Source organism: Pseudomicrostroma glucosiphilum, assembly GCF_003144135.1.
Source record: "Pseudomicrostroma glucosiphilum strain MCA 4718 unplaced genomic scaffold BCV69scaffold_3, whole genome shotgun sequence".
Taxonomy (NCBI): Eukaryota; Fungi; Basidiomycota; class Exobasidiomycetes; order Microstromatales; family Microstromataceae; genus Microstroma; species Microstroma glucosiphilum.
In genome coordinates, this window is record NW_020289915.1 from 1294083 (window position 1) to 1317082 (window position 23000).

The window sequence follows — 23000 nt, forward strand, 5'->3', positions numbered from 1 at the left end:
TGCGTCCAGCGCTAGGAGCCGAAGGAAGTGAAAGGAGGAAAGGATTGTGCTGTATGTCGAGACTCTGAGCCTTCATCTCGTTGTGTGCTCTTTACAGCATCTGGAAGGGGTCCGGACCCATCGGGATCAATGTAGGGGGTGGAACCCTGACTCGGCGGCCCTTCTGCATTCTATAAGTGGGTTTGTCCCTACGAGGGTCATACTCGGGAGGAAAGAAGTCTAGTCTCGCCATTCGTCTCGCTAAGAATTTACCGCCGGACAAGGACCACTCGAGGGAGATGTGATCGCCTACGATCCACTGTGCCATGGTGCCGCTGCCACAAATGTTGACGATGGCGTAAGAGTTGCGTCGCCACTGATTCGATGCCAGAGAAAGGAGGGGAGTAGTCTTCTTGTGTCTGACGGTGGTCGAAGATGCTTAGCAAAAGTCAACTGGTTTGCTTTTCCAAATTAGAGTCCAAATTGGTATAGGGTCCTCTACTCACCCCACGTAGCGCATTTGAGACGGTACAGCTGCTAGCCTCTTGACAAGTGGGCTCTCAGAGATAGCATCGACAGCTTCGGCAAGGTCCAGCTCGTCCTGATGCTTCTGTCGAAACTTTGCGGGTAGACAGCTGATATCGACCTCGCTTCCGAAGTCAATGTACCTCTTCAGGTTGAGGAATTTCTCGCCATCCTCAACCATCCAGTCTTGTGGCTCCTCGCAGCAAGTGATCACCCGCTCCGTTGGCTGAGAAGCAGATTGTCCCTCCGCTGCTCTGCCAGCCAGAGCTTTGCACTCGATCCACCAGTAGAGTTCACCAATAGGTTGACCCAGATGCCAAGGGAAAGCTTAGGCGATGAGAGGATAGATCTCAGTGCTGTAAGATAGACCAAGCTCTGCGGGTGTAATCGACGTTGCAACGGACTTACCATGGCGCTCTACTTCAGTGCTCAAAATTTCCGAGAAATTGATTCTCAAGGCCTTGGAAACCCAATTGTTGATGGCAATCAGCAGCTCGCCCTTTCCGATCGAGTATGGGAAGAAGGGGTGTGTCATCTGTCTGCGGTCTCACGCACCGGCTTTGGCCCGACCGTACGATTAACTTCGAGCTTCTCACCTTCATCGGTACGAGTAGCAAACACTTGCTGATGCGACTGAGGAATGATGGCCAATTGACGACCATCTTCTGGCTCAGGGCAAATTGAAGTACCGATGTATCGTCCAAAAGGCCAGGTTGCATCAGAACATTGATGATTGCGTCTGATACCTGTTGCACGTGTTGAAGAAATCACCACTGTGTGTCACTAGAGCGGCGAAGACAAGTCGGCGCGATGCGAGGTCGGGCCGCACTCACATTGTCAAGTCGCTGAGAGAGGGAGATAAGCTTTGGCTTGGGTAAGATGATATGGTCCTTGCTGGGAGCGCAGCAGAGCTTAAGGGAGGTAAGCTGATGTGTGAGCCAGTAGGCAACCCTGGAGAGTCATCGTGGAAGGAATGATCAGAAGCGATCGTCGGAGCTCGGTCAAATACGGAGCTGCTTCCGGAGAGCTCACCATTGAAATTGAGCGAAGCCATCGATGAGCTTGTGATTACCATGTACCAAGTAGTGAATAACATTCATAGCATCACAACTTCCAAGTTGATTAGCCATTTGAGTTGCCACTTTCGTTACGAGAGCGGGGAGATTGAGGTCCAAAAGCCCTTTCCAGTAGATCTGGATGAGAGCTGCGATGGTCCAAAACGACGAGTCGGCTCATACAGACGGATGCCATAGCATGTCGGTATCTCAGCGTTCAACTCACCTTCAAATGAGCGGGAAGCGTTTTGACCAATGCAATCGTTGCGCCATGATTCATCCTCGAGGAGCTCAACGTGGCGAAGGTTCGAGACAACGCCGGCCTATTCGTGAAAGATGTAGGGAAGTACAGGATGAGTCTTCCCCGCCTTGCTACTACCTGGCCGGTCGTGAGACTCACAGCAAGAGCCTCATCAAGCACGAAAGAGCAGTGCTTCGTCTTCATCTTGAGCAGGGTCTCGCAGTCAGCCACTACAGCTGCCGTAGTACGAAAAGGCTGGATGCCCTTCTCTGAACCGTTGAGCACTTCTGTCAAAATTGCCCTCTTTTCGTCGTCGCTAAAGACAATGCCATGATTAGCGAAGTGTAAGATTGCTCGAGGCCACTTAACAAGGTAAAAGCATGAAGTGTCAGCTCCCGAAGGACACTCAGTGGTGCGGCACGGACAGTCCATTCAACGTACCTTCGCTACGGCGGTGGTCAACGTCAGGTGCATCATGCCAGCGCACGAGAATAGTGGAAGAGGGATGAACCTAAACTTCCCGAAGAAGAGCTCGAGCTGGTCGTATGGCAACTTCTCGTCTCCAGCAATCCACGCAGCATAGCTCTGTCCACAGCACACGCTAGAGCATAGCTCTCTGGAATACTAGCAGAACGAGTGCAGTTCCGCAGTCCATGAGTCTGAAAGGACGCTGCTCGTCGCGCTCTGGTGTGACTCACCTGCTTCTCGCCTTCTTGGAAGACTGCTTCGCTCGCATCGTGTGAAAGATTTTGCCCCCAGGTGTCCAATTGGGCTGGCGTTCCGTCAGTTTTGCAACGACGCTGCGACACAGAGAGAATGCAAACGGTCAGTCCTAAAGCCGTGGTCCGATGGAATTGAAAAGAAGGGTGCGCACTTCCTTCGAGTTGCAGAGAGAAGACAGCGCCGAGTTGGAGAAGTTTCTGCGGGTCGGGAGTCCGTCCAGTCAGAGCTGGTTCAAGTCGAAACCCCCAATTGAGGAACGACGTACATGGAGGAGCTCCCTCTTGAAGAGTCTTGGTCTCGCAAGAGCGTAGAAAAGGGCATACGCTCGACCGTGCGTGGAGATAAACCAGTGAGCCTGGAGCGAAGAAGATCGGGAGAGGTCTGTGGATGCAAAGATTGGTCAAGTATCTCACCACGATGCAGTTCCACACGAATAGTATACCCACTATGGAATCGCTTGCAGACTTCGGCCATGTATTGAGGCTCTGGTAGCAACATCCAGATCTAAAGATGAGGTGTCAATGAACTGCGATGCATCTTGTCGAGCACGCTGCGAGCAAAGCATCTCTCACCTGGAGAAGTATTTCTTCAGGCAGCAACGCCAGGTAGTCGCCGCCGCCCTGAGCGGGAGTGACAGGCTCTGCCAACATCATGGATGCGGAGAGGGGATTGGAGGGGATGATGCGTATACTGAAGAAGAAGAGGATGGTGAGGAGGAGAGAAGGTAGACAGAGCAAAGGATGTGCTTCCTGCTCTGCATGTCTTTACCACTCTATACTCCCGCCTCGCGTCGCGCTCAGACCCCACACGTCCGCCGGTGCCTGACTGCAAGCGGCTGGACACACCACAGAGGAAGCCGCTAGTAGAACAGCCCTCGTTGTTGATCACATCACAGCTTCTTAGAGGGAGCCTGATTGTGCCATACTCTCAATCTTCTTGAGGCGCTGTAGTGGATAAAAGGCGGACAAGTCGCTGGCGGGAAGGCTGCAGTCTTCGGGAGGGCTGCAGCTCACCTCACGCGCAGCTCAGCTCCGCGCTCACCTCGGCTCTCAGGCCGTAATTCTGGCGCCACACCTTCGAGGCTCCGCCAATCACCTCGGAATGACAGGCAATGCGAGCGCCAGGCCAAAGCCATGAAAGGTCTCCTGAGGCTCTGCACGCCTTTGCCCCCATTTCCTCATATGCCAACCGTGCCAGCGTCCACAACAACGTAGGAGGAGAACAAAGCCAGCACAGTCGATGCCAATCCACTCGCACGCTCATTACGAGGCATCGTTAAGCTCACGCCAGGCGACCATCAGGATGAAACAAGCTAGATAGACGTTAATGAGCAAGCGACAGCGAGTGAACGAATACGGTCTACAGGAGACATCGTAAGGAGAGAAGATTGAACCGTAGGATAGTCAATGTGAGTCTTGAGGCTCCCATCATCGCAGTCTTTCTCGAGGCACGTTGAAAGGCAGGACTCAATTCTTCAAGTCTTCGTCATTTTTATCTTGGCCGGACCGCTAGAGACGACTGGAGTCTTACGCTTGCGGGAGTTGTGGATCAGCTGGGCGTACAGCAGCTCGCTTACAGTGGCTGCCTGTGAAGGGCAGAGGAAGGTCGCTGATGAGACAAGCAGAGCTGCTGTGACCCAGGTCGGCTCTACTGTCACAGCCATGGGGTCTACTCACATTCTCGAGGACATTGGAGAGCAGATTCTTCGTGTAAGACGCCTTGTATTGCTCCATGCGCAGGGGTAGCGGGGCAAATTGTCGCTCAAGAAACATTGTTTCGAGTGCTGCGCGCGATAGGGCGATACGCCCGGTGGTCCAGTCCAGGAAGAGCTCCATTTCGGACGTCTCCAGCCTAAGATGAGAGTACTGCACATCGAGTCGAATTGTAAGAGGTTAGCGGTCTCTCTGCAGCCCTGGTTGACTATGTTCTTCACTGACTCTGATAGCCCCTTCAATAATCACAGCTGTGGCAGCGAGGAACGTGAGGTTCAAGCACCAGGAATCCTTCTTTGCATATTCAATACGAGCGTTGCCGGACGAGAAGTAGCGCTGAATGTAATGAGAGTGACGTGAGAGGCAGATGTGAGTTTGACCTCGAGCTCTGCTACGGAAAGCTCTGGAGACCGAGATCACCTTTGTCAACTCTTGGACGAGTGCTAGAGAGATGGTGGCTCCCGCAGCGATCAAAGCCTGTTGAGGGAGGTACGGTCATTGTCATGTTGTTGCTCATGTATGCATCAAGTTCCTCACCTTGCAAAGCAGGGGGTCAAAGATCTTAGGTCGAGCGATGGCATGAAACATCGCATACGGTCGGCCATAGGTCTTGACGAGGTACTGTGCACGAAGAGTGTTGCTCTTCGAAAATACTATTACGAAAGTGATGACGAGAGCTTCAGTGCCCCTTACAGCTCCACCGCAGCAGAAAACACCTCGGAGCCATCGCCCTTGGACGCTTCAAGACACCTACTCACGGTGAAGGCGCCTACAGACCTGGGCAAGGCCTCCAAGATTATCGACTCGGAGGCAGATCTAAAGCAACGCATTGAGATGAGATAATGTGATACAGCGCGAGATTTAGTAGCTACATACGTACGCTGCCTCATTCGCTCCGCCAGTGAGCCAGGCCTACCCACCTCCCACAAAATCTCGTCTGGCATTGAGGTCAGAGTAGCTCGGGCGGAGCTGGTGAGCGAGCGATTGATACGGGGCGGCATGCTGTACTTGACAAATAGGCACCTTGAAGGTATAGGGGTGAGAGGAGCACGTCTGGAGGGAGCCAGTCAAGAGTACGAAGCTATGCAGCGGCAATCTTCGTGCCGCACCACTTCGTGAAGCTTGTGGAGATGACGCACGGAGCGGATGCTTTCCCTCCGCTTGGTATAGTTCTGGCAAAGGTTCACCCTGAATCGAACATTGGGAAATAACAATCGTCAGGGACGAGAGATTCGTACGTCATCTGGTGAAATGTCCGACGGAGGAGTTGCCTTCAGGCACCAGATCGTGAGAGAGTAACGATCGCTCCGATCGCTGCAAGCGTTGGAACAGAAATACTTGAGCAGGCCAGAGCAAAGCGTCGCATCATGTCCGGGAGCACAAGCTGAGGCTCACAGTCTTGGGATGACAAGAAGGGCGGGGAGACACGATGCGTTGATCTCGCCTTGTGCGAAGGGCTGACTTTGGCTGGAGGTGCGCCTCTTGTGCCTGATTCCTGGTGGCGGCGCGAGATTTCTCCGGTGGCCTGAGCGCGGGCGTGTGTTTGTGTTGCTTGCAGCAAGCAAGGACATCGGCAGCGACATCTTCCTTCCTTGCCCTTTTCCCCTTGCAATCATACCAGAAAGAGCATCATCAGTGACATCGCAACAGCCGTATGAAGTAGAGAGACCTCACCACTACCCCAGTCTCCAGTCGAGCCCTACGTCTCCCGCGGCTCGAAGCAGCAGCTATCAGCTCTGACGCGCTACCCCGACGCGCTTGCTGCGATGGACCCTGCCCACCCTTCCTCGAGCCGCTACCAGCCCATTCCCGATGCAAGCGCTGCTACTATCCCATCACTTGCCAATCTCTCGGGATCCTCATCTGCCTCGCAGCGCAGCCTCACCCCGATATCAGCTCGGCGAAGGCACTCCCAGTCTCAGACAGACGATGGAGTGGAAGACGAGGAGTCCAAGAGGAGAGGGGTGGAAGAAGACGATGACGAGGAAGATGGAGCATTAGAGCTCGATGAGTTTTTGCCAAACGGGAGATCTAGTAGAAGAGCCAATGGTGTCGTTGGCCAGGACGACGATGACGATGGGCATCACAAGGGTCCCGATGAAGGTCTTGACCCCAGTGACCCCCTGACTCTCGTTAAGCGAGCAGTACCAGAGACGGACGATCCTACCTTGCCCGCCTTGACGCTGAGGGCAGTCATGATCGGGTCCTTCTTTGCAGTCCTGGGGGCTGCAGTAGCGCAGGTGAGTGCGGGAAATGTCAGACCAGTCAGGCTCTTGCCGGAGGGCAGAGGATGCTGATCTCTACGTGCTCCCCGTCACAGCTCTTCTTCTATAAGTCCAACTCGCCTGCCTTCTCTTCTTACTTTGTCATCCTGGTGTCTCTCCCGGTGGGCAGGTGGCTAGCCCGCAACGTCCCTGAGAAGACAGTGAAGCTGCCGTTCATCGGCCCAGTTGAGCTCAACCCGGGTCCATTCAGCATCAAGGAGCACCTGCTCGTAGGAGTGATAGGTGAGATGGCAATGCAGAGACGAGCGTTCGCATGCTAGGCTCTGACCTCGCTGCCTCTGTCCCATCACAGCATCCTCTGGTGCCTCATCGGCGTACGCCTCAGACATTCTCAACATCCAGATCCTCTTCTTCAATCAGCGAATGGGACCGATCTCTTCCCTCTCGCTGCTATTCTCAACGCAGCTGCTAGGCTTCGGATTCGCCGGGCTGGTGCACAACCTCCTCGTCAAGACGCCTTCGATGATCTTCCCATCTACGCTCGTCATCACATCGCTGTTCCACACTCTCCATGGAGCGCAGAGCTTGGACATGAGGAGGAGACTCAGGTTCTTCGTGGTTGCCTTCCTCGGCATCTTCTCGTACCAGTTCCTGCCAGCGCTAATGGCTCCCACTTTGAGCAGTATAGCCATTCTGTGTCTGATCAATCACGAAAGCCCAGTGTCGAGGACGCTCAGCAGCGGCTACAAGGGCTTCGGTCTGGGCAATATCTCGCTGGACTGGACGGCCATAGGCGGGAGTGGGCCGCTGTTTCAGCCGTGGTGGGCAGCGCTGAACTACTACTCGGGCTTCGCTCTGATGATGTGGATTATTATGCCATTGCTCTACTTCTACTTCAATCTCTGGGATGCCTCTTCCTTCCCATCTGCTCTAGGCTCCGGGCTCTACACCGCCTCGGTCCCTCGCGAGAGGTTCAACGTCAGCAATGTCCTCAAGCCAGACAACACCCTCGACTTAGTCAAGTGGAAGACGGAAGGTCCGATCATGCTGACGCCATACTTTGCCATCAGCTACGGTATCGCCTTTGCCATCCTCACGTCTCTGCTGATGCACATCTTCCTATGGCACAGAGGAGACGTCGTGAGAGCGCTGAGCAATCCAGTTCATGACGACTACCACAATCGGGCAATGCGAAATTACGAGAGCGTGCCAAAGTCTTGGTATTTTGCGACTCTGGCTGTGTCCTTGAGTACCTCGGTCATACTGGTGGCATTTGCACCTCTGCAGCTTCCAGTATGGGGGCTCCTTATCGCTATCCTTATTGCTCTTACTTTCCTGGTGCCGGTGGGAATTATCAAGGCCGTCTCCGACACCGGTGTCGGCCTCAATGTGAGTGATGGCGAGGGCCGTCTAGTGAGAGCTCCTCTCCTCTACTGACGATCTCGTCTCTTTCGCGCCTTTTTCTGTCCAGGTCATCACCGAATTCGTCGCCGGGTACATGCTTCCCGGTCGCCCTATTGCTAGTGAGTCACAGTCACAGCCAAAGCCGAGGCGGCTCTGCGAATCTGCCTTTCAGAGTATGATCCTGACCCTCTTCTGCACCCTCTGTATGCCACTGCGCTAGACGTCTGCTTCAAATGCTACGGCTACATGGCCATGTCGCAAGCGCTGGACCTTATTGTAGACCTCAAACTTGGTGAGTGAGGAGAGGCTCGGTAACGAGGAGCACTCAGCTGACTCTACTCGACTCCTGCCATGCGATAGCTCTGTATATGAAGGTGAGCATGAGAAGCTCGGTCTACACTGCTGCTCCAAAGCTGACCGTGGACTCTTGCACTCCCACTCTTCAGATTCCTCCCAAGTCCATGTTCTTGGCCCAGCTACTCGGCACTATCATCGGCTGCGTTGTCAACTACACCGTCCTCTCCTTCGTGCTCTCGCCTGCCAGCGGCTACATTCCGTACCTGAGCGGCGAGGTTGTGGACCCCACTGGACAATGGGACGGCCGTAAAGTGCACATCTTCTGGAGTGCTTCCATCATTTGTGAGTAATCAACTAGAGAAGGTGGCCTCTGTCCTCATGAGCTGACCTTGAGACGCTATTCTTCCATCGTGTTCGAATCAGGGGGCGCCATCGGTCCCGCCGAGTTCTTCTCTGGCGAATACCGCGTCCTCTACTACGGGTTCATTCTCGGCTTCCTCCTCCCCCTCCCCTTCTACTTTGCCCACAAGATCTACGCCAAACCTCTCGCTCTCCGAGGCATCGACCTGAGTAAAGTCGCCTTTCCCATCTTTTTGCATGGGGCGAATGCGGCGCCTCAGGTGCCGACGAATATCATTCTCAGTGGTTTCACGGCGAGCTTCTTGAGTCAGAAGTGGGCGAGGGAGAAGAGACCGAAGTGGTTCGCGAGATAGTGAGTGTAGACTGTCCGCTGTCGACCGTTTCTGCGGTGGCAATGACTGACCGCTGGCCGCTCCTTTTAACACTGCCTCCGTCCACAGTAACTACGTCCTGGTCAGTGCATCAACCAGGATGACAATGTACGTTGAACCTGTCTGACACAGAACCCCTCAATTCTCCTCTTCTTCCGCCCCTCTCCCCGCAGTCTGCCGCCCTGGATGCAGGCTCCTCCATCAATGCCCTCGTCGTCTTTGTCCTATCGGTGACCCTGCTGAAGCTACTGCCCATGCCGCACTGGCTCCTCAATCCCGCAAAAGACTCGGAGTACTGCACCCCCTCCGCTGCCGTTGCGGGTGTGGCCAACTAGAGGCATAGGGAAAGTCTCTATCGGTCTCTCGGGGTATTGTGAGCATAGCTGTGTTTTGGGGAGGTACGGCGCTCGCTCTGCTGGACGCTCAGTTGAAATTCCATTACAGTCACCCCGCCACTGCCCGACGTGTCGCTAGCGACGCCTGCGGGGCTAGACAGCAGCGCAGGCCCATGTTCGTGTGCCAATCCCGTCAGGTAACCTTAATGAAGATGCGACATCAGGTGGGCAAGTAGAAACAAGGCGGGAGCGAGAGAGACTGACTTGGACAGTAGAGTACGCTGCCGGAATGGAATGTAACAGAAGGGAAGTGGGCGAACCCTGACGCGTTTGCCTCTTCCCCGCCCTCCATCGACTACTTGCGTCCGAGGTGGAGTACCATCGAGCCTTTCTTCCTTCCGTTGTACTCGAGGAAATCGCGACGACTCTAGCAGCTAAGATTGATGCCCTGCAGAGGGTCGTCCCTTCCCGCCTCCATGGGAGAGGAGGTTCTCCTCCTGTCGAGGAGGAAGCAGAATACAATAGGCAGTACGAAGTTCTGATCGACATTGCTGGCCAGAAGCTTGAGGTCGACGCGGAAGATCTGACGTTACTGTACGTCTTGGAGGATCTCGACTGCGGGCGGGCGGGCGAACAGAAGGAAGGATGTGCTATGACGGTCATGGAGACAATGATGCATCGTGTAACTTGATTCAGAAGAAGCGCTTCTAGCACCTGTCATATGTACATTTCCCTCCTCACTCTCCCGGATGCACGATCCTCGATCCTCGACGCTCGATCCGATCGAGTTCAAGTCTCTACATCTACATGATCACACAATCCTTGTCCTTCTTATCCTTTCTCCTCTGCCTCCCCTCCAGAGGCCGAGACGTATCGTACTCCTCGGCTCCACCGCTGTACGAACCCCCAGTAGCACCACCACCGGCACCACCGGCACCACCGGCACCAGTAGGACGGGAGATGCCGTACCCTGGTGGTCCATCAGAACCTCCTCCAGCGCCAGCGGCAGCGCCGGTGCCATTTCCAGAGCCGGAGCCGGAGCCGGAGCCAGAGCCAAAATCATCTGCTGCGCCTCTGCGAGCATCTTCGTACCCATAGCCATTAGAGCCGTACCCTCCTCCAGCGCCAGCACCAGCGCCAGCGCCATTGCCAGCGCTCGTCTCTTCGGCCGTGGGAGTTGGCCCGTTCGCACCCGCACCCGCATTCTTGTTCTTGCCTTCTCTCTTGCCAAGCGCACTAAATAGACCAGAAGTCCTCTTTCCAGCGCCAGTCGTACCACGACTACCACCATTATTGCCGCTGCCGCTACCGCTGGCATTGCCATTGTAATTGTAACCAGAGCGAGAACCAGAGCCTGGACCAGTGCCTCCGGCAGGATTGCGCGAGGCGCGTCGCTGGCGTTGAGCTTCTGCTCGTTCGTTTTCTTCTACGTGCAGTTGGAGGGCGAGGGCGTAGCTGTTGAGATTTGATGAGGGGAGGAAATGTTAGCGGGGTGAAGAAGGGTAGCGGTGAAAGTGACTTCTTCAGTTGAAGGGAGGGCAACTCACTCTGCATCCTCGGCAGGATCACCACTTTGTCCTCCTCCCATCCCAGCACCAACTCCAGTCCCAGCGTTGCCATCCCCACCAAAGCCCGCTGCGAGAGCACCACCACCACCACCACCGCGCCCTCGCCCAGCTCTAGCAGACTGATCGATGACTCTCCTCCTAAATCTCCCATCGTAGATCTCTCCACTGGCACTCCCGTCGACATCTGCAAGACTCTCCCATACTGCTAGTCCTTCATCCAGGAATGCCTCGTCGGTGAGCAGTGTGAGGAGCGTGGGTGGTGCTCGTCCTGCATCCGCTTCCGTCGCTGGAGCAGGTAGCTCCTCCGCTCGTGGACGATAGAGGACACTGAGGTGGTTGAAGCGGAAGAGGGCACATAGCGTACCTTCTGGCAGAGCAGATAGTGCGAACAACCCAGGGTAGGTAAGCTGCGAAGCATTGTTATCCAGAAAGTTGCCCACTTCAAGTGCTGCTGCAACATCGCGCCGCTGCAGTGCTGTCCCCCATCCCTTCGACTCGAGGAGAACAGCTCCTCCCCTCTCTCTAAGCACCTTTAGTGGGGCTCGCACACCACTCTCCCCCATTGCCTCTCGGAAGAATTGCTCGGCAATGGCATCCCCGCGAACAACTTGATCCAGGGCAGAATCGTACGATCCGAGAGAGATGAGCATGTCGTATGTGCTTTCACGGTCTGAACTTTGATCGGGAAGAAACCCATGGTAGAGCTTGATACCGAGGAGGTCGAAGAGGGCTAGCTGGCCTGGCCTGCCAGCGCTTCCGCCACCGGCCCCGACCTCGGAGGGGGAGGAAGAGGAGGAGTAGAAGGTCTCGTTCGAGATGAAGCCCGGGTTGAGATTCAGACCGTACTGCGTCTGGGGGAGAAGACTGAGGGCTTGCTCTAGAGAGGCGTCCCCTGGGCGGGTGAGGAGGTACTCGGCAATAAGCGATGAGAGGTAGTCGTAGTTCACCAAGGGACGGTCTGGTGGTTGCAGCTCGAGATCGCCGCGGAGAAGAAGGATGTTGGCAATGGCAATGAGGGAGCAAGGGCCGTTCTCGTCCTGCAAGGAATGGCCGGCAGAGAGGGAAGGGGATGGTGGTCAAATGATCGCTTCACTCACACTGTGTCGATTCTACTCACCTGCATGACAATCTTCCGATCCACTCCACGGAAGATGACGTCCTTTGTAGGCCACGCCTTGTCCTCCTGCCTTGGCACTGGAGCAGGGGCAGTGCTATTCCCACCCTGCACTCCTCCTCCTCCTCCCATGGGAACGGCAGACGCCTGATGTTCCTCGACCATGGGGAAAGCTGTAGGCGGCTGAGTGGGAGGAGGGTTATACGGCGCTGTGGCTGGCGCAGCATAGGTGGACTGTGGGTTGGCGAAAGGATTGGTGGATGGCATGTTCGCAGTGAAGTCCTGCTGCTGCATGCTTGGATTCTGGGATTGACCTGTCGGTTGCGCTGTCCCTGCCATACCGCTCAGAAAGGGGTTATAAGGATTATGAGGCGCTTCAGGATTAGCATCACCGTGAGTGGTGAATGTAGAGGGATTGCGCATCCCCTGCGGCTGTGGTGGTGGCTGTGCGTAAAGTGGCTGTGACTGAGCATAGGCCTGCTGATATTGCTGCTCATATTGTTGCTGCTGCTGATATTGCTGCTGTGACTGTCCCTGCCCTTCCTCAGCCTTGGCAACCAAAGGCGGTGATCCGGCTGGCGGTTGATAATTCAACGACTGTCGCTGCTGCTGCTGCTGCTGCTGCTCAGTCGTCATTTGATCCCGAGCACTGCCATTGCCGGTGCCGGTGTCGGTGCCGAAGCTGAGCGACTCGAATTGCGCTAGATCCTCTGCGCTTAGAGGGGATGTAGTGCTCCCTGCTTGAGCTTGAGGTTGGTGAGAGGTCATACTTGCGTGTGAGTGGGGGAGGGGATTGTGAGGGTATAATGTGATCTATATAAGTATGAATGGGGATCTCTTCGGGTACAAGGCAAGGAAGGATGATTCAGGATGAGCCTGAGTGCGATGCGGACGGATGGATGGATGCAGGCACACACCCGTCGGCCAGGTGGAGCAACCAAGCAGCCCGCCCAGCCAAGCCAGCCCCGCTCAGAGTCCGACGCCGACGCAGCCTCCGCCTCAGCCTGAGCCTCAAGTCAGCTCAGCCAACCTCCTTCGCGCCTTGCTTGGCGCATCCACCTCGGCCGAGACTTTTTTCTCCGAAGCGCAGCCAGGCAGGGAGGGGGCCCTATCGACTTGGGCTTCTTCCCACGCTTGACAGGCATGGAGAAGCACGGAGGCGGAAGAGGACCGCTTGATGGATGATTGTGCATGCCCAGAATCTACACTGATGCTTTGTCTTGTCCCAACTCTCCGTAATTTCCACCTTCAGCTTGGCTGCCGCACACTGTCTACCCGACGTCCCTCACCTTCATCCACCCAAGCTCCTCTGCGACGCCATGTACACTCCTTCTGCCCCTAGCGATCGACCGCACCTCCAATTCCGTACCTCATGTGCAGACGCTCCCCCTCCTCCAGCCGCTCTTTGAATCTAGTGCTTCACAGCCTTTGCGCTGCCATTCACCGGCTGGCCATTGCGGACGCCCTTTTTGACCCCAGCCTTGCCGTCCTTCTTGTAGGTGCGAGCGTAGAAGCTCAAGAAGAGGAAGAGGCTGGGTCGTGCGGGAGAGCAGAAGAGAGGTAAGGAGTAAGGTCAGTCTTCTGTCTCCCCCGTGAGGGCTACTGGCGACTCGTCGTACTCACTAGCTAGTCAGGCATGCGCAACCTGCAAGAGCGGCAACCTCTCCACCAGCACAGTCAATGGGCTTCGAGGTAAAAGGCAGAGTGATGTTCCACCTATAGGACCAATGAAGGCCGGTAGCAAAGTACACGACGCAGAGGTCGATGACGAACTGCGAGCACCGGGGGAGCGAGGAGGATGGAGAGACGAGTCAGCGAGTCCTTGTACAAAGGGGTTTCTCAATCGAACCTGCACGTCTTCATTACTCACCTGGGTGATCTGGCAGACGGTCACGAGCTGCTTCCATGGCACACGGATCTTCAAGCTCGACAGGGCATAGTAGAAGTCTGTGAGGTGCGAAAGGCAATCTAATCGTCAGTGTCCGCTGTAACTCTTCCTGCCGCACTCCTTGCAAGTGCCTACTTACACATGAGAACATGCACGGCTAGATTGAGCACAATGACCACCCACGACACCGACGTCTTTCCCGTCAGCTGGTAGTAGCACAACAGCGCAGTAGCAGAATGATGGTATACGTGCAAAAACTGCAGTGGCTTCTTCTTGAGCACGAGGAAGATTGTGTCGACCAGCTCCCAGTACTTGAAGTAGTAGTTGATAATGTAAAAAGTCTCCAGACGCGTGGTCCAGGCGGCAGGATGGCAGATTCCGTAGAGCATACCGCCTCGGTTGAGAATGGGCAAGACTTCTTCTAGCATGACGGCCAGAAGCGCACCGCTACCGAAGGTCAGTGCGAGATTGTGGATCAGAAAAGGATACTTGAGGCTTGCTCCAAAGGGCGCCCTGTCCTTCATGAGGTATCTGCCACCAAAGATGACCACGAGGTAGGTTGCAATGGCTGTTGCTACTGGCGAGATTGTCGAGAGAGGGGTATTAGGTGGGTCCCAGATGTAGACGGACTTGGGCATGTCCGAGGGGGAGAGACTAGCAAGAACATCGTAGACGGGCGAGTGCGAGGGCATCTTGAGGGGAGTGGGGAGTGGGGCGGGGTATTGAGTCCTAACAAAGAAGGTGACCAGGGACGTAGCGTACTAGTAAAGACGGTGAAGGTAGAAAAGGATGCTCTAAATCAAGTGCATACCCGGTTGTTCGGACGGACGGACGGACGGACGGACTTGAATCTCTTTGCCTGCACCGGGACAGGAACAGAACCGGCCAATGGTGATGGACGGCTGCCCTTTGGTGCTTCGGTGCTTGCGAGGCGAGAAAAATAGAAACCGGACCGAAGAAGAAGAAGTGGCCGGTGCTGCAAAGGGCGACACGGAAAGGGCGGCCAGTGTGGCAGGGGCACTTGACCTAGAGCGGAGCGGCAATCTCCATTGTACCTCGTCTCCTCGTCCCCAAGCCAAGCCACCCGCCGGAGCCAGATCCGCCTCAACCGGGCTCCCGCCCCACTAAAAAAGAATCTCCATCGAGGGAAGAAAAGTAAGCGAGGAAGAAGAGGAGAAAAGCGAGTATTCCGGCCTGTCCAAGCTGTCGAGGGTCATTTGTGCCGGAGATGTCCCCAACCTTTACAGAAGGCGCTCCGTGGAAGGACAGGCCAGAAGAATCCAATCCGATCCGATCACCTGACGCAGGGCAGGGCAGGGGCATCACACTACGTGTAGCCGAGATCTACCTGCCTGCGTACCTACGCCTCAGTGGACACGCGACTCTTGCTAGATTCGATGGTCCAGGCCTGAGCTTGACGTCTCCTCCGGCCAAAGGCCAAGTTGTGCCGATGTCCTAGCCGGTGAGTGGGAGCGTGGGTCAGGCGAGGCTTGGTATGCTGAGCGGCAGCGCTGCCTGTCTGGTTGGCTTCTTGTGTGTGTGTGTGCGCTTCTTTCTTGGGCTGCTTGGCATGGCTGGCGGGGGTGTGGCTGGCTGCTCCTCTTCCCGTCCGCGTAAATTTCCCTTCGGCGATTTCCCGCGATGAGTGGATTTCTCTCTCTCTGCCTCTAATCTCTACCGCACCGAGGCGCACGGCCGCCGCCCGCCGCCCTTGTTGCTGTTGCTCATGGTCCTCGCATGGCAGCCGCCATGGCCCCGCACCTGGAGGGGGGAGCGGATACTTATCATCCCTGGCGTCAGCTGAGCAGCTCTCCTCCTCCTCCTCCTTCTTTATATTTCTCCCAACCATCCATTCCGACCCCTCTGCCCCATCTCTGTGCTAGGTAGAGTCTGCCGTCCCCCCGACTCCTCCACCGCGATGTCTGCTCGGACGCTCCTCCGCACCGGGCTCAACGTCCCTCGCTGCGCCGTATTCCCTCGTCATATCACCAGCAGTCTCCTCCCAACACCCCGTCTGATCACCACCCAAGCCCTACCCCAGCCAACACAACCAAGGAGCTTCTTCAGACGACCGGGACTTTTACTTGGACTGCTCGCTGTGCCCCTCTTCGCAACTCCACTCTACCTCGACTCCGATGATCCTTCCAATGAGCACCCACCTACGCTCACCACGCTCACAAATCGCGACCTCGTCCGGGCTTACGTCGTCTATACCATGTGCTCCTTTCCTACCATCGTCGACCTGGGACCCAAGATCATCGATTGGTGCTACGCTACTAGGATTCCAGGCGTAAAGTGGATCATGGAAAAGATCGTCCGGGTGACCTTCTTTGAACAGGTGAGCAGAAGAACGCATGAAAGTGGTAGCATAATTCTCAAAGACTGTATCCTGATGAGCTGGACAACCACCTTCCCCCACCCCAGTTTGCTGGCTCGGACACCATCGAAGGCTCTGCCCCCATCGTTGAGCGTCTCGCAGCCCGAGGCGTCGGCACACTCTTTGCATACAGTGTTGAGGCGGACCAGAATTCCGTTGTTGAGCTCTCGTCCGACGACGCAAAAGGCACTGGCTCCACCACCGCCTCTTCCACCTCGCTCAACCAAGACCTAGTCTCTGCCAATCTGCGCTCCGTCGAATTCGCGTCACACATGAACGTCGCCTCGGGAGCCGACACAGCAGTCGCAATGAAGGTCTCTGGCATGCTCAAGGACCCCGCCGTTCTCATTCGAGTCTCTTCCGCCGTCCTCCCTCGCAACATGTTCACCAGCAACAGCCACACCGCATTGACCAAGGCTGGACTGCTCGAGCAAGTCCAATCCTCCCTCTCGTCCTCGGATCGTGACGCTCTCAACGAGCTGGTCGAAGTCTTCCGAGAGGCAGGACGACTTGCCCAACCTGGCAATGTCAAGGTTATCATTGATGCCGAGCAGAGCTGGTTGCAGCCCGCGATCGATGTCATCTTCCTTGCGGTAGCACGAGAGCTGCGAAACCCTCTCACCACTACTGCCTCTTGGTCGCAGAGCTTCAGCAACCTCACCCACGAAAAGGCTTCTCTGCCCACTTTTTACATGACTCTGCAGACGTCTCTCAAACGCTCCCAGCCTCTCCTGCAGGCTCTCCTCGATGATGCGCAGACTCATAGCTACCCCTTGGGTGTGAAGCTCGTACGAGGAGCATACGTAGACCAGGAGCACAAGGCCGCAGCCTCCATCGATGTCCCCACTGCCGCATGGGAGAGCAAGCAAGAGACGGACGTCTGCTACAACACCTGTGCCACGATTCTCGTCGATGGTGTCGCATCCAGTGTGGCAGAGTCGAACAAGTACCCGTCCCTCGGCGCCATGTTCGCCTCTCACAACCGCCACAGCGTTGCTCTCGTCGTAGAGCTGATGAAGACTAAAGGTCTCGTTCGAACTGCTGCAGGCCCCGGATCAGATAAGAGTGACGAGACCCTCGTGATGAACAAGGGCGTCTCATCTCGCATCAGCTTCGGACAGCTCTACGGCATGGCCGATGACATTACCGATGGTCTCGGACGCAACCTTCTCACTCCCGACGGCAGTAAAGCCGTGTACAAGTACCTTCCCTATGGTCCGCTTGATCGCGTTATTCCTTACCTCGTCAGGAGGGCAAAGGAGAACAAGAGCGTCATGGCTGCTGGCGCTAGTGGAGGTGGGGCGTACGAGGAGAAGAAGAGGATCAAAGGAGAGGTGAAGCGTCGAGTCAAGGGGTGGTGGAAGGGCGAGGAGGATGTGACTCGAGCGGCTCCCGTCAAGGCATGAGTCGAGAAAGGACGCTCTCCACTCACATTCGGCCTGCGAAGGGCAAGCACCCTCTGCTGTCTTGGCACATACGCAGGGGCACCAACAGCTCCCTTCGGCAACTCATACATTTTACGCATCACAACAATACCATTCTCAAGAAGCACCATTTGTACCAACAAGAACAAGAACAACGAGGACGTCGAGCTCCACTTAACACCGCTCGAAGCAACGCTCTACATTCATTTAGACTCATAGTCCCACTGTCTTGGCCAAGGAGAGACGCAACATACATACACATTCTCTAACGATGCGACGAGATAGACGATACCACTGGACGGCGGGCTCCATTTAACACTGCCCGCAGACTCTCTTTACACTTTCTTCCTTCCTACAACTCTCTTTCGTCTTGCTCCCCTTCGATCACGTCACCCAACTCTCCCGTCTTTCTCTTCATTTGTACCAATACACTTAGTCTCCACTTGTACTATTTTCTGCATGCCCCCTTTTTTTGGTTTCTCTTTGGGTGATGAGCCCCTTTTAACACTGCTCATATGACCTACAAGATGACCTATAGCGAGGAGTCTGATGTTCGAGGTTTCCTGTCTCAGGCCGGTCACACAACAGGCAACAGGCTACGGTGTCAGGAGTTAGCGTCAGCGTCTGCTCTCCACGAATCGACTACCGAAGCGTTTTGCGCCCCCCCCCCTCCCCCTCCTTGTGAGCTCTTGGCCTTGGTCTTGGCCTTGGCCTTCTTGGCGTGACGTGAATCGGAGTCGGAGTTGAAATTCCTGATTGGGTGCGAATTCGCTATTTTCGTACTGCACGATAGCGAGGAGGTGGGGAGGCGGGACGCCAAGAATACTCTATCCTATTGAGAGAACTCTCCAGGGGGAGGAAGAGAGACAGAGAGAGAGGAGAGGAGAGACGCCAAGATAACACGCCAAGCCAAGAGCCAAATCAGTAAGGTGAAAGCAAGCCAAGGCAAGCGAGTGTGGGGTAAAGGACTTCTTCTGGCGCGATGATCTGGTTTTGGAAGAGGGGAGAAATGGGGGGCAGGATCAAGCTTGCGGCAGGAAGTCACAGCCCCAGTGGTCATGCCAGACGAGTTCGGCTATCTCTCCTTTGGCATTTGCTCTGGCATCTTCTCAGTCACGGGCGTCACGGCAGCCAGCCCCAAACGAGCCTTGTCTTTTCCCCCCCTGCCCGATCCCGCAAGATCGGGAAGACGGTGCGCTAGCAAGGCCCAAACTCAAAATGGGATGTGCGGGGCTCCATCCCTGCTGGTCGTGTCTTGGCGAAAGCGGACAAACTCACAGCGACCTCAATGGTGTGGTTGACCTGATGCGTGCGGTGTGACAGAGTATAAAGATCATGAGGACCAGCTCCCGCATCCAGGTCAACCCTGCGTTTATCCCCCTACCCCGGACTTTCGCTTCTCGCCGTAAGCCCTCTCCATCTTTGATCATGTCAGATAACAACAATAATCCGGGTGCAGACCCCGGTGCCACTAGCGGGTCCACCGCAGGTGCACCTGCCCCTGGCAACAGTGCCAGCAACGCGGCTTCTCTCGGCCACGTGTCGAGTGACTGCAGGGGCTCTCCTGATGAGAAGGCTGCCTTGCGAATCGACAATCTTTCCACCACCTCTCGCGACAACGACCACAAGGACCACGGCGGAATTGATCCCGCTGCGGCTGAGATGGTCCAAGGTACAGCGGCAGGGAAGGTTGTCAACCCTCTCGCTCACCTCTCGAAACAGCAGCTTCTGGAGCAAGCCGACAGTTTCTGCAACGAAAAAGGCCTCGAAGAGCACCGAAACCTGATCCAACGCGGAGCCCTCGTGGCGCAGAATCCTGCTTCGTACCGCCTTTTGGAAGAGCTGAGCGAGGAGGAGAAGGACGCGATCACTTATGAGCTGACGCACAAGTGGAGTCACCCTTGGCCGCTGTACTTTACGATTGTCACTTGCTCGATTGGCGCTGCTGTCCAGGGTTGGTGAGTGTACCCTCAAAGGAGGAGGCTGAGTCATCTTCTCAGATCCAGCTGCTAACCACAATCCTCCGGACGTGCACGAACTAGGGACCAGACCGGCTCCAATGGCGCAAATCTGTCCTTCCCTGCCGAGTTTGGCATTGGTGGTGAAGAGGAGAGAGATGGCTGGATCGTCGGCGTTGTCAATGCAGCTCGTGAGTGGGAAACGGGTCGAGGATCGAGTTCGGCAAGCTCAAACCTCCATGCTGACCGTCGGCCTGTGACTTCCGCCCAGCCTACCTCGCTAGCGCCTTTGTTGGTTGCTGGCTCTCAGACCCTCTCAACAACCTATTCGGTCGTCGTGGCTGCATCTTCCTGACTGCCCTCTGTCTCATCGCCACTCCCATTGCGTCTGGTGTCTCACGAGATTGGCAGGGCTTGCTGGTCAGTCGACTGGTCATGGGCCTAGGAATGGGAGCAAAGGGAGCTACCGTCCCCATTTTTGCTGCCGAAAACTCTCCAGCAGCGATCCGCGGCGCTCTAGTCATGTCCTGGCAGCTCTGGACAGCCTTTGGCATCTTCCTCGGTTTCGCCGCAAATGTCATCGTTGCTGGTGCTGGAGCCATCACTTGGCGTCTGCAGCTGGCATCGGCCTTTATACCTGCTTTGCCCCTGGCAGCAATGATTTACTTTTGCCCAGAATCACCACGATGGCTCATCAAGAAGAATCGTTACCCTCAGGCTTTCCGATCCTTGTGTCGTCTGCGTCATAACAAGATTCAGGCGGCTCGAGACTTGTACTACATCCATGCTATGATCGTCGAGGAGGCCAAGATTATCAAGGGAGAAACGTTCATCAAGCGGGCCATTGAGCTGTTTACCATTCCGCGGGTGAGGAGGGCGACTGTCGCCTCGGGCGTCGTCATGCTTGGACAGCAGATGTGCGGCATCAACATCGTGAGTTGAAGGCGGGAGAGAGAGAGGAGGGCTAGGGTCTTCATCGGCTGTCTCAAAGATACTCATCCCGCTCAATGATGACCTCCTGCCGCGACAGATTGCCTTCTACTCCTCCACCATCTTCGTCGAGTCTGGCTTCACTGAACGCCAAGCCATCTACTCATCTCTGGGCTTCGGTGCTATCAACTTCGCCTTTGCTTTTCCGGCCGTCGGGACAATCGACACATTCGGTCGTCGTGCGTTGCTCCTGTCCACTTTTCCCAACATGTGCTGGTGCTTAATCGTTGCCGGCTGCGGTACCTTGCTACCAACTGGATCGACTGCCCAGCTGGGCATCGTCGCGACGTTTGTCTACCTCTTTGCAGCATTCTATTCAACGGGAGAAGGACCTGTACCTTTTGCCTACTCGGCCGAGTGCTTTCCCTTGGCACATCGAGAAATCGGTATGGCCTGGGCCGTCGCCACGTGTCTCTTCTGGGCAGCGGTCCTCTCCATTACTCTTCCTCCGATGCTGTTGGCTTTCACCTCACTGGGCGTTTTTATGTTCTACGCTGGACTGAATGCATTGGCGTTCTGTCTCATATACCTCTTCTTACCAGAGACGAAACAGGCCACCCTCGAGGAACTAGACGCAGTCTTCAGCATCAGCCACGCCAGGTTCATCAGGTACAATCTGACCCAAGTCACTCCTTCGTGGTTCAGGCGAAATGTCCTCTGGCAGAGAAAGTACCCTCGACCTCCCCCACTCGTTGAGATGGACGAACATGTGGGCGGCGCCGCTGCCGATTGGGCCAAGAAGGGTGCGGCTTGATTCGCTGCGAGCGGTGCCGCGTGTCCCGCTCTCCTGGTGTAATTCCTTCTGAGGCGGTCCGTTCTCTCTGTCTTTCATGTGCAATGTATGCTCTCGACCTTTGACATCACTCCCATGATCAGCGGTACTCGCTACGCCGGCGGTAAGACCCTCACCCACCCGCTAAAGCCTGACGGCCGCTCTGTCTTGCCACTCAGAAGGCGGTAGCGAGTGTCGGGACCCACGCCGTGCAGCGGACAAAGTCGACGCGATTCCGTCGCCCCCACTTTAGGACATGGACGTGCTGAGCGTGAAGGCTATTCGCGTCGCATACAGTCAGTCAGTCGGTAAGACGGGTTTACGGGGTTAAGGGACAAGGGTGACGCCCATGATATCTCCCCGCTTCGATCATCTCTCGAATTCCGGAGTAGAGGGACAGTGGGGACTCTATGGTCATCCCGTCCATTCCATTCCGGCGGTTTCCACGATGAAAGGCTCAGCGGAAAGGCGCCGACCTCTTCCCACGATCGACTCTTCGTCTACGTGGAACGTCGAGGGGAGGGGCGCGGGGCGCGTGCGCGTGTGGGGAAAGGAAAAGGGGTAACGGCGTATCCCCGAGTTCTTTATTCCTGGAGCTCTGTCTACCCCTCTGGAGCCTAACGTACCTCCAAAGGACATCTTTCATAGCCCCTCGCTTCACGTCGTCGATGGTGTGCTATCTTCGTCGTCCGCCGGGGCTCTAGGGCTGCATGATTGGGAGCAAAGCCACGATGCTTCTTTCAGCCCTGGCAGATTGCATTGGCCTTACGCATCGTACCCTTGCTGCTGGGCGAGGTGGTGTGTGTGGCCATGTGCCTGCGTCGGCTGCGTCTGCTGCGTGTGCTGCCCCCCTCCGCTGCGTCGAGTCATAGAGCGGAGTTGGCCGAGGAGCGCACCAGGCACGCGGGCAGATTGGGAGGCGCGCGCGCTCAAGGGGGGCCTCAATCTCTGCCCGCTTGCCCCGCCCAGCCCCTCTCATATACGCCAAGGCACACGCTGCTCCTTCTCGCACCCTTCCCTCCCTTCTTCACCATCTCCTCCTTCTACCAGCACTCTACCATCACCTTCTACTCATAGCAGCAACCACTCTCATAGCGTCTACTCCAGACACTGCACCCATTCCAGGCACATCGTAGCCCGGCATCATAACCACCTCTTCTACTACTACTCACATCTACCCCCAATTGCCAACATGGCCGCCCAATTCTACGCTTAAGCGTAACGACGAAGACTCCCATCTTCATCAACTACAAGGACACAGCACCCCTCGCTCCCCTCCTTTAGCCAACATTCAATCTCACTCGAGCTTGAATTTCGATATACTGAATTCCAACAACCAACCACCACCCTCATCCAATCGACCGACAAGGTCCTTTCCGCCAACATGGCCTCCTCTACTCAGTCCCCAGAGCTCTGCTCCTACCTACCACAACAACAACAACAACAAGAACAACAACAACAACAGTCGACCCGACTACAGCAACGACAGCAACAACCAAGCCAATTTCAAAGGCCTAGCTTGTTCGCCTGCCCACAGCTCGCAACCACCTGTAACCACCTCCCGTGAAAGCACTGCTCCTCGTCAGCCTGCTTCCAGCGCTGCAAACTATTCTGACCAAGCCACCGACATCAACGAGTCCCTCGCCGACTTCATCAAGAGGTTCACCGAGCAAAGAACTCAT

The 23000-nt window shown here is 55.9% G+C and overlaps 8 protein-coding genes across 8 annotated transcripts; 3 read left to right on the forward strand and 5 right to left on the reverse strand.

Moving 5' to 3' along the window:
* Window positions 1-2084: 2084 nt before the first annotated feature.
* BCV69DRAFT_148202 (hypothetical protein) lies at window positions 2085-3248 on the reverse strand. Its single transcript, XM_025489338.1, has 5 exons — window positions 3096-3248; window positions 2970-3008; window positions 2789-2904; window positions 2242-2720; window positions 2085-2163 (listed from the first exon to the last, which is right to left on the reverse strand). Exons 2-4 carry the CDS (start codon window positions 2995-2997, stop codon window positions 2274-2276), a joined length of 591 nt encoding a protein of 196 aa, XP_025349735.1. The 5' UTR covers window positions 2998-3008; window positions 3096-3248; the 3' UTR covers window positions 2085-2163; window positions 2242-2273.
* Window positions 3249-3585: 337 nt separating this feature from the next.
* BCV69DRAFT_311370 (hypothetical protein) lies at window positions 3586-5673 on the reverse strand. Its single transcript, XM_025494856.1, has 6 exons — window positions 5156-5673; window positions 4994-5051; window positions 4773-4888; window positions 4461-4712; window positions 4200-4388; window positions 3586-4108 (listed from the first exon to the last, which is right to left on the reverse strand). The coding sequence occupies exons 1-6, from the start codon at window positions 5234-5236 to the stop codon at window positions 3998-4000; spliced, it is 807 nt and encodes a 268-aa protein (XP_025349736.1). The 5' UTR covers window positions 5237-5673; the 3' UTR covers window positions 3586-3997.
* A 328-nt stretch (window positions 5674-6001) lies between these two features.
* Window positions 6002-9227, forward strand: BCV69DRAFT_246355 (putative OPT1-high-affinity glutathione transporter; the record flags this gene model as incomplete). Its single annotated transcript, XM_025490204.1, has 10 exons — window positions 6002-6475; window positions 6556-6742; window positions 6813-7849; window positions 7932-7983; window positions 8085-8156; window positions 8225-8238; window positions 8311-8503; window positions 8585-8873; window positions 8962-8974; window positions 9066-9227. The coding sequence occupies 10 exons, from the start codon at window positions 6002-6004 to the stop codon at window positions 9225-9227; spliced, it is 2493 nt and encodes an 830-aa protein (XP_025349737.1).
* A 1543-nt stretch (window positions 9228-10770) lies between these two features.
* On the reverse strand, window positions 10771-11835 carry BCV69DRAFT_246062 (hypothetical protein; the record flags this gene model as incomplete). Its single annotated transcript, XM_025490189.1, has 2 exons — window positions 10771-11063; window positions 11112-11835. Coding segments are annotated over 2 exons (1017 nt in total), but the record flags the coding sequence as incomplete, so codon positions are not given.
* On the reverse strand, window positions 11435-12802 carry BCV69DRAFT_150307 (hypothetical protein). Its single transcript, XM_025489344.1, has one exon. It carries the CDS (start codon window positions 12675-12677, stop codon window positions 11889-11891), a length of 789 nt encoding a protein of 262 aa, XP_025349739.1. The 5' UTR covers window positions 12678-12802; the 3' UTR covers window positions 11435-11888.
* Window positions 12803-13368: 566 nt separating this feature from the next.
* Window positions 13369-14489, reverse strand: BCV69DRAFT_233891 (putative FEN1-fatty acid elongase; the record flags this gene model as incomplete). The annotated part of the gene is made up of 4 exons (XM_025489873.1): window positions 13369-13441; window positions 13533-13681; window positions 13780-13856; window positions 13937-14489. Coding segments are annotated over 4 exons (852 nt in total), but the record flags the coding sequence as incomplete, so codon positions are not given.
* A 990-nt stretch (window positions 14490-15479) lies between these two features.
* On the forward strand, window positions 15480-18072 carry BCV69DRAFT_257511 (FAD-linked oxidoreductase). The gene is made up of 2 exons (XM_025490628.1): window positions 15480-16135; window positions 16222-18072. Exons 1-2 carry the CDS (start codon window positions 15716-15718, stop codon window positions 17578-17580), a joined length of 1779 nt encoding a protein of 592 aa, XP_025349741.1. The 5' UTR covers window positions 15480-15715; the 3' UTR covers window positions 17581-18072.
* Window positions 18073-19260: 1188 nt separating this feature from the next.
* Window positions 19261-21300, forward strand: BCV69DRAFT_246728 (hypothetical protein; the record flags this gene model as incomplete). Its single annotated transcript, XM_025490224.1, has 4 exons — window positions 19261-19556; window positions 19641-19747; window positions 19828-20489; window positions 20587-21300. The coding sequence occupies 4 exons, from the start codon at window positions 19261-19263 to the stop codon at window positions 21298-21300; spliced, it is 1779 nt and encodes a 592-aa protein (XP_025349742.1).
* Window positions 21301-23000: the final 1700 nt, after the last annotated feature.